We start from the raw sequence: 9,895 nt of genomic DNA, 5'->3' as shown, positions 1-9,895 counted from the left end.
CACCTTTGCCTTGTGATAATAGTAAATAACTCTTATCAGTCTTTATATTATTGCACAAAAAGTAAATGGTACTGAGAAAACACAAGGAAGAGCAGAACCACCGGTAAGCAGCAGAAGCTATAAGGCGACCTTCCCTTAATGAGCAGAAAGATGTCAGCAGACTCAGGATAATACTCTTTTTTTCCCTACTAGCAGCAGTCAGTTTTTCCTCTGTTCTCAGCTTTGTGCCAGGCCCCATGTCTCTCCTGTACTGGAGCTCAGCAATGAGGAACGGGGCGTAAAGGTGAGATTCTGCTTGTTTGGAACCGTGCCATGGGGAAAGCAGGAAAAGGAAAAGTGTAAGGATGTAATTAGTGGGAAGAGAGAATGAGGTGAGACAGGAAAGGTAGGAAATATCCTGGCTTGTTGCTTTGACACACAGTGTTGTGTGGGACAAAGCGGGCGGGAACAAATAAATCTTCTGACTAAACAGGATTCCATCAAAGACTTCTAAGCAGTTCAGGTGTGGCTGACTATTTACTAACGTTCTCCACAGCCTGGTGCCTGGAGGAGAGCCAGCTGGCTAGGCATCAGTCAAGACAGGCCAAAGAAATGATTTATGTGAAGTAACTAACAGGCAGTAAGTAATAGGCAGTAAGCTGTTCCACAACTATTGCAAAATTTAATGCCTCCTAAACACAACTTCCTTGTGGGGACACCATAGGTTGTGCCCTTCTGAAGGGAAGACCTTTGTGGGGTAAGATTGTGGCTGCCATCTCAGAAGCCAGTGGTGTTAGCTATCTTTGGGAGTGTCAGTGAATTTTCCAGGTAGCCTCTTGCACATTGACAAGCTCATTCATCTTAGGTTAAAAAAAAAAAAAAAGAGGTAGGAAGTACTTTTGCATAAATGGACATCTCTCAAACATGTTCAGGCCTATTACTGGGAGCTTAAACTAGGACATACTCTCCCATGCATGTTACAACTTCCACTTTCATACAATGCCAATCTTAGTACTGAAGATCAAGCTACATTACACTTTATAGCACCAACCCTGACATTCAGATGTTGAGAAAGGTGGGAGAATAATCAACAAAGTTGAGCAGCTCTCAGTTATTAGCACAAGGGATTTACTTATAAAGTGAGATCATCCACCTCATGGCTATTACTGAAGCAGCTTGATTCTAGCAGTGAAGTCACATTCATGCTGTTCCTGTATCTCTACACCGTGCTCTATCAGCCAGGAATTACAGCTGTAATCAAGCATATCTGCTCAAACTCAGTGCTGGCCCTGCCAGACCTGGTGACAGCAGCCCTAGAGTTGTGAGAGGATGAGGAAGAACATTGTCTCTGCAATATACATTGAGAAGGCTGATTATCTTAGGTATAAGGCAATCTAAATGCATATAAAATTTGAGTGCTGTTATTGAGCCTACGTTAATCATGCAAGCTGGGAAATGTGTAAAGCACAAGCAAGCAGTGAGTCTCTGTGGCATTGACTTCTTCAGTCTGTGTGCACCGTGGTTCCAAATAAGCCCGTATTGCCTAGGCAAAATTTCCCATTACTCAATGAAACCTAGCTCTCTGCTGCTCTGGCTAATGGAGAGCTGAGGATGGTTTACATTTCTAACAGAATTTACCACACTTCCATGAAGACTAGGTATCTGAAGTATGTGTTACAGAGCAAACAGAAATAATAGGCTGATGTAGAAATAATGAAGCTGCGACAGTCATAATATATATGCAGGTGTGTGTACTGTATCCTTGAGGATAAAAGTCAGTACATGGCTAGGAAATGCTACTATTAACACTGCCTCTGCAGACTTAATTTGATTCCTTGTATAAATGCATTATAACACTATTTTTAATTACAGGATCACCTTCAACTTTTTGCACAGAGTCCATTCCAAGCTCCTGACACAGAAGAGTCGGAACAAATTTTGACTTTAATTTCTCTAACACAGCTACGAGCTCACTGTCTGTAATTACTATTTTTGGAAAAGGGACAAAACCAAATACCCTCACATATTTTGAATGAGATTTGCATATCTGTTTATTTTCTTGCAATCCCTTTCAAGAGCATATGGGCTGAAGGCATTGGAACCTAATTTAGAAATCCATACTGCAGTCTTTCAACTGCGCCAAATACCTCTGCTCCCAGAACAACTGTTGTGCAGCCACCAAAACTGCAGATTAGTTTGCAGGCACTGGCACAGAGAGAAGCATGGAACACTCTGCTTTTCTGCAGCAGTTTAGTTCTGTCATCCCTACCCATCACATAATTCAGAGAAACCAGCATGGGATTCCCCATGAAGATGGGTGTGATGGTCCCATACCAGGAGAAAGAGTGACATCTGAAGCCGAGTGGCATGGGAGAAAAACAAACATGACATGGGAGTCAGGACCTAACTGTCCAGGTTGCTTGTAATTTAATAACTTTGTTTTTTGGTATTTCTCTTAATTCTCAGCTTAATAACACATAGTGGGTTAAGAGCCATTCTGCACTGGAACATTGCTTTTGCTTTTGTTTTACTTTCTCCTTTAGGCAAGGATGCCAATGTTATTTACAGAAGTTATTGAACTACTTTCTGCAGATCATATTTACCTTTATTTTCCCTTAATAATTTGTGTTATCGAATTATTTTTGCTTTCTTGCTCTCATTGTTGTCTTTTTTTTTTTGTTGTTGTTGTTTTAGGTTTCCAAATGTCAAATCCTTTAATATATGATACTGGGAAAAGATCTCCATATGGGTGTCTTGGACATGAAGTACAAATTGAGCACATCAAGGCATATGTTTGCAGACCATCTTTTTTCACAGATAAAGCTGTGATTGTGATTCATGATGTATTTGGATGGCAGTTCCCAGACATTAGATACATAGTCGATTTGATTGCAGGTCATGGATACATGTAAGCAACCATCTTTCCTATCTTCCTCTTAAATGCACTGATGGGTCACCAGGCCTAAAGCTTGTGATGTTTCCCACACACATAGGGCAACTATACCATCTCAGTCTGAGCGAATAAAAACACAAAGGGACAAAACGTTCCCATGAGGTCACCCAGTCTACCAAAATTGACCCATCAAACATGACTACCTGGGCACAAAGCCACAAGGAGAGTCATGAAGTGCCAGTGTTCGTGCTTATGTGGTAGCATGGGTGATTAAATGTTGGTATCTATCTTTAAGTTGTATAAGCTTTTCAGAACCAAACCTTTCAAATAGTTGCTATTGCTTTTACTAGCAAAGAGGCATATATCTGTTTAATTAAATCAGGAGTGTTGCTTAATCCCTTTACTTTTGTATTAAGTATATCTAAGGAAATAATGAGTTTATCTGTAGCTTGTTGGTGGTGGTGGTGTTGATGCTGTTATTGTTGTTTTTTCCATAGAAAGACATATATTTTTAGCTCTGCTGATTGCCAGAACAGGATGGGTAGAATATGATTCAGATAGTAACCGTGTAGATGTGTACTCTGGAGTAGAAAAGACATTAGGAAACATTTAGACATCCACAGATTCTCCCCACCTGGATGTGAAACTTGACTTGATATCATGTCTCACACAGAACCATTTGCCCAGACTTCTTCAAGGGAACAGAACCCTGGAAATCTACTGACCACTGGGCTGACTTTGCTGACTGGATGAAAGAGCATGATCCTATGAAAGTAGACAAGTAAGACGCATGTTTGAACTTTAAAGAACATCTAGCAAATGAGGGGTATTTGTATGAAATGTTAAAAGTGGCACCTGACTGCAGGGCAAGCTGGCTGCACACACACAACTCCCTATTCTGGGTGGTTCTTCCGTGGTTCTGAGCACTGTCTTGGCTGGGATTCGGAAAGGATCATCTGCTCTGTCCATCACTGCTTAACTGTCCTCATCTTGTTTTTCTTGGCCCTTTTCTAACTATGCCACACTGGCCGCACAGGCTCATAGCCCATGTTTCACAGGCTGAGCAATACTCAGCATTCTCACCCACAAGTGCTGACTCTGCCTCCAGTTCCTCAAGATAAGGAGGAAAACTCTTCCACAACTACTCATGTTATTAGCCAGCTGTCACTTGCTCATGTTGCTTTCTGCCTCGTAAGTCATGATAGGTACAGATGATATTCTCCTGAGCAACTAAATCAAAATTTGCAAGACTGCCCAAAACCTAAGATATATCTGATAAACTATACTCTTTTTTTCAATGTGAAATAGAGTGCCCACTATTTGTAGAGCCTAGCAGTGCCTGGAACAAGGTTTCCCTGTTTTTTCAGCATCTATCACCACAGCCCAAAACTCCAGAAGATTAGAGTGAGGCAGTGACACCCTATTACTAAGCTATCATCTTTTAAGCCACAAGTAGTCTGCTGACCCTTTCAAGAGGTTCCAGCAGTCACAGCCTATCCTCAACATATTTCAGCAAAACTTTTGACCATAAAATAACAACTTTTTGGAAAAAACCCCAAATGACTAACACCTATAAAAAGTAAAAATCCTACTCCAAAGAGTGAGTAGATATGTGGGCACCCTCTTAGGCAATTAAGACCTCGAGGACCTACTTGCGCTGTCTTTTAAGGGTTCACCTATAGCTTCCCTCAAGGTCAGATCTATTGTACTTTCAGAGCACAAAGACTGCAACACACCCATGACTTAGTACCCTTCCAAACAAATAAAATCTGAGAGAGATCATCCTTTCACAGCGCACACACTGTAGGCCTAGGACACTATCTTCTGATTGTGTCACTCTCATACTGCTTTTTTTGTCACACTAACCAAACCTGTGATGACCACACTACTAGGCACAATGTTTGAAAATACAGTTATTAGTATGTGCAGTCTGCATTTAAAATTCACTTTGAACTCTGTAGATAACAAAAAAGATAATTATACTGAGACCTAAGAAGACAGCAATTAAAAAAAATTTCCTGCTCTGACCAACTTTAAAAATAATTTGCATATTTTTTTATTGCACATCATGTGATACCTGATTTTTTTTAAACATTATAGTTACTGACAGTTTAATTTTGAGTGATTGCTACTTTAGTATAGTAGTGTTATAGCGTTATTGCATGTGGGCTTGGTAGAATATTTTAGTGTTAACTCATGCAACAGGAATGACATACTCAAGATAGATCTTTATCTAAACAGCTGAACTCTGTAGAGATAGCACAGTGAAACTTATCTGTTCCTATAATCCATAATGCAAGATGTTGTTCTACTTGCAGATATGTCTTTAGCTTTCCTGTCCTAGACAAAGTAATTCAATTAAAAATTTGCTTCCTTTGAAAACAATAGAAGCAGGTCACAATTCAGATAAGCATTTAAGTACATATTCCTGTACTTCCCTACACTAGAACCAGAGATGTTAACTCCTGTTCAAGAACAGAAGCTGCTGCTTTGGGCTGAAATGTGTTTTTAAAATATTCTCTGTTTAAAATGATTGGAAGTGCAGATGCAGAAAAATTCATGTATCTCTTTTAATTTTTTTCTTAAATTGTCAAGTATTGATTCTGCGATAGATTCCTTAGTTTGCTTTTGTTTACATGTCTTAGGGAAACTGATGTTACCTTGAAGTATCTAAAGGAGCAATGTGGTGCAAAGAAGATCGGTATCGCTGGGTTTTCCTGGGGTGGAATGGCAGCACATCACTTGATGCTGAAAAATCCTCAATTAGCCGCTGGGGTATCCCTCTATGGTAATGTAGAACACATGAAAACTTATATGGGCTCACATGGCTATGTGTAGTTTGTAAGTATAGTTACTGCTTTATAATAATTTCTGTAAACAGTCACCTCAAAGATGAGTTGCAGATTTTAATTATCATTATTTCAGCAACGTGCTATATTAGTATCAAAAATTAAGAATGATGGAAACCAGAAAAAAAGTTGTTTCCTTTTGCACAGAAATTTTCTAATCTATTTGTTTAGTGCTTGGAGGGTGGGGAAATATATTTTCCAAATGCTTTTTTTCCCAATCAGAATAGAAACTCTCCTGATCTTAAAAAAGTATTTAATGAGTAAACCAAAGTAGAAATTTTGTCTTTTAATTAGACATTTATCTTGCAAGAATGTTAACCTCACTAACAGACTGTTTCTCAAATACATTCTAGGAATAATTAGGGACTCTGAAGAAAGATATGATTTATTAAATCCCACATTTTTTATTTTTGGTGAGAAAGACCACACTATTTCTTATGATCAGGTAAGCTGTTGTACTGGAAATGCTTTTTCTTTTCCCATAGTTCTTTTATCTCAAACAGAAATCCTAGCTTGTTAGAAACCATTTTCAGATAGAAAAAATCAGTCTGGATTGTTTCGCTTATATATCTCCTTCCCACATATTTTGCTTTGGTTATTCAAAGCTCCTTTTTTGAGGTGACAAATGCAGTAGAGACAAGTCATCGATCTATGAGTGGCTGGATAAGCAGAGTGTGAAACTGGGCAGGGAAACCCAGCTGGTATGACCCTAACACCACAAACATTTGGATAATGCTGCTTTGGCTGAGAGAACAGGTAGTTAAACCACTGAATTTGGACTTCGAATGGATAAAAAAATAATTTCAGCCTAGTAACCGAACTTTCTGATGATGTGGACCAATGACTAATTGCTTTTGGTACAAGAAGGCAAAATGAACTGTGTCAGAAGAGTGGATGTGAATTTTAACCAAGACGATGACAACTTATGGACTCTGTTTTGACTCCTGGCTGCCATCCATATTCTCATATAACCTCTACCGTAAGCGTATCTGAGAGGCTGGATAAATATATGGGTAGGAAACTGGTGCCCTCTTCAGTGACAGGGATAACATTCCACCTCTAGCATAGTTTGTTATGTAGGAGTAGGGCCTAACTGAGGAACTGGCAGTGTGCTCTGGGAATGCAGAAGCCAGTCAATATTTACTTCTAGTTGTGTTATTCAGTATGTTGATCTGTACTTCAAATATGTGTCTCCTCTGCACAAGAAAACAAATCATTCACTCCCTGTCCCTTTTTTATGGGGAAAACATCTTTTTCCCAGGGGCACAATTTTCATGAATACATTTCTTCCATCATGTGTTACACATTGAAACCATACCTTTTTCTCCTGAAGCTCTGTCTCTGAGCTGTCTGTGCAAATTGTGTAAGAAAAAATCCTGTATTAAAAAAAAAGATCCTCAAACCAAATACATTGTTTTCTGCACTGAGGAATAACAGGTTCTGTGGGGGAAAAAAAAAAAAAAAAGCAAACAAGAAATAAATTACAGTACTGCCTCTAATCTGAACAATGGGTAGAATTAAGTTTGAAGGGGTAAAATAAGTGAACATTCTCCTTTTTTCCCCCCTGACTTTTTAATGGAAATGAGCTCAAAATGTCTACAGATGTGTACAGGTACATAATCATATGATTGGTACTCTGTGCAAGCATATGTGTACTTATCTTCAAAAGAAGAGAAGTGTCTTTTATTATACAGTAAAATTTTAAAACCCTGTGCTTTCTCATATTCTATTATTAAACTTACCAAATATTTTGGGCAAAGAATCACTGAGGTTTAGGGAGTGTGTTCTCAAGATCAGAGCTGAAAATTAGGTTACAAGCCATATTAAGTCTCTGAATAAAAAAGCACCTGTTCCTTTATGGCAATAAGATTTACTAAACCACCTCTGCAGTAACTGTTGAGGTTCTCGGACTTACCCGCACCTATTAAAAAACTTTTCTTTCTCACATTCCAAAGAGAGGTTTTCTCATCTGTTGAGCAACAGAACGTGCTTCAAGCATGGCAGTTGAGAAAAGGCGTAGATGTAGCAGTATGAGAAACAACAAGTTTAGCAAACTTAAAAAATAAAAGCCACAATATAATAGAAAAAATATTTTATTTTACAGATCACCTTACTGGAGGACAAGTTGAAACAGTACTGCAAAGTTGCATATAAAATTAAAGTGTATCCTGGACAAGTTCATGGGTTTGCACAGCTGAAGCCAGAAGATATGAAACCTGAAGACAAACCTTACATTGAAGAAGCCAGAAAGGATATGATTGATTGGATTAAACAATTTATTTGACAAAGGCATAAAGTAAAACTAAGCTTCAAGATCAGCATTTGATTTAATTAATTTTTAGAGAAGAAAATGTTCTAGAGAAAACTATCTGGTTTTAAAAATTATCAAAAAGAAAAATAAGAACATTTTAATTTATAGGTCTTAATTATTTTTTTACAAAATTTACACAAGATTGTTAAACCCAAGTTGGACTAAAGGACAATTCAGAATTAAATGTCAATTGAAATTATCTTGCTTTGTATTTGCTTCATTATTCTGCACTATGACATCAATAGTAATGATATATCCATTTGTTTGTGCTAGTGTGCATGACTTCATTCTGACTTTACCTGAATAGTTTCAGGATTTATTTTGGTATAATGATTGGTGGTCACATGTGTTAACACAGAAATGCCCCAGTTTTGCATATAGACTTTAATTAACTAACTACAAAGCATTTGTCTCAGGTATACTGCTGTACTGGGCAGAATTCCCCATGCATGAAACAAACATTTGGCTATGTTAAGGAGTGAGGAAGGAATGATATTGTTAGGTGGCAACCCCCAGGTATTCTCCTGGCAGTGTTGAGAAGGGCACGTCTAGTATTCCTTCATCAATGTCAAAGGGAAACATAACCAGTCCCTCCTGGCTGCAGAAGTAACACACTGTGGAAACAGCGGGTTTATTGTGCTGGTTCATGCTGTGGTGGTCAGGCACAGGGCTGACAAACACATACTTCCACTCAGTCCTGGTTACATTGTTTGCTTTACATTATAACATTATATCCTTTGTTCCCCTCTCCAGTTCTTCCCCTTTATCACTTACCTCCTCACAAGTACACAGCATATAAACAACAATAAATAGCCATGTTTACTCTTACCACACTGGCTTCAGTTTTGCTCCTCATCCCTTTTTCTTTTTTTAAAACTCACTGCTTTGGCAATGACTTGGCAACTTGTGTTTACTCAGAGATCTTCTAAGGGACCTGCATCCCTTTTTATTTTCTTCAACATTTGTTAATCTCTTACCCTGTTTCCTTGTCAAAGTAGCCATAAATCAAGGCTACTGCACGGATCCTGCTTTCCCTTCCATATCAAGAACATTTGGCAGTTTTGCACATTGCCATCCTGTCAGCACAACTAATTGGTCACAGTCTGCTGGTTGCCTGCTCACCTCAGCAGACTGAGGATTTTGAACTATTGCTGTGAGAAGTCACAAGCTTAAAGGCACTGTACAAACCACATGCTTCTCAGCAACATTTCCTCTGACATCGAGATAGAGGGATAAAATAAAAATATATCACAGAATCATAGAATGTCCTGAGTTGGAAGGGACCCACAAGGATCATTGAGTCCGACTCGGTGACCTCATTAATGTTTACAAATATATAAAGGGTGAGTGTCACGAGGATGGAGCCAGGCTCTTCTTGGTGACAACCAATGATAGGACAAGGGGTAATGGGTACAAACTGGAACACAAAAGGTTCCACTTAAATTTGAGAAGAAACTTCTCAGTAAAGGTGACAGAGTGCTGGAACAGGCTGCCCAGGGAGGCTGTGGAGTCTCCTACTCTGGAAGCATTCAAGACCTGCCTGGATGCCTTCCTGTGTAACCTCATCTAGGTGTTCCTTCTCTGGCAGGGGGATTGGACTAGATGATCTTTCGAGGTCCCTTCCAATCCCTAACATTCTGTGATCCTGTGTGATTCTTGTCCTGGCACAGGACAACCCCACAATTCACACCATGTGTCTGAGGGCGTTGTCCAGGCTCTTCTTGAATACCAGTGACCCTCCTGGCCAGATTGCTCCAGTGGCTCCCCCCAGGGCGGTCCCACCGTGCCCAGGGAGCGCCAGGCCACTCTGCACCCCACTGGGGTGAGGTACCTGTGACCCGACACCGATTGCTGCCCAGAGCC

General features: G+C 39.4%; 1 protein-coding gene across 1 annotated transcript; it reads left to right on the top strand.

Moving 5' to 3' along the window:
* Window positions 1-2,376: 2,376 nt before the first annotated feature.
* LOC308037322 (carboxymethylenebutenolidase homolog) lies at window positions 2,377-8,005 on the top strand (the record flags this gene model as incomplete). Its single annotated transcript, XM_080339040.1, has 5 exons — window positions 2,377-2,887; window positions 3,546-3,653; window positions 5,518-5,660; window positions 6,075-6,166; window positions 7,826-8,005. Exons 1-5 carry the CDS (start codon window positions 2,529-2,531, stop codon window positions 8,003-8,005), a joined length of 882 nt encoding a protein of 293 aa, XP_080195166.1. The 5' UTR covers window positions 2,377-2,528.
* Window positions 8,006-9,895: the final 1,890 nt, after the last annotated feature.

The sequence above is a fragment of the Nesoenas mayeri genome, assembly GCF_963082525.1.
Source record: "Nesoenas mayeri genome assembly, chromosome: 2".
Classification (NCBI taxonomy): Eukaryota; Metazoa; Chordata; class Aves; order Columbiformes; family Columbidae; genus Nesoenas; species Nesoenas mayeri.
The sequence above is the reverse complement of the archived record's forward strand: the minus strand, read 5'-3'. Positions and strand labels throughout refer to the sequence as shown.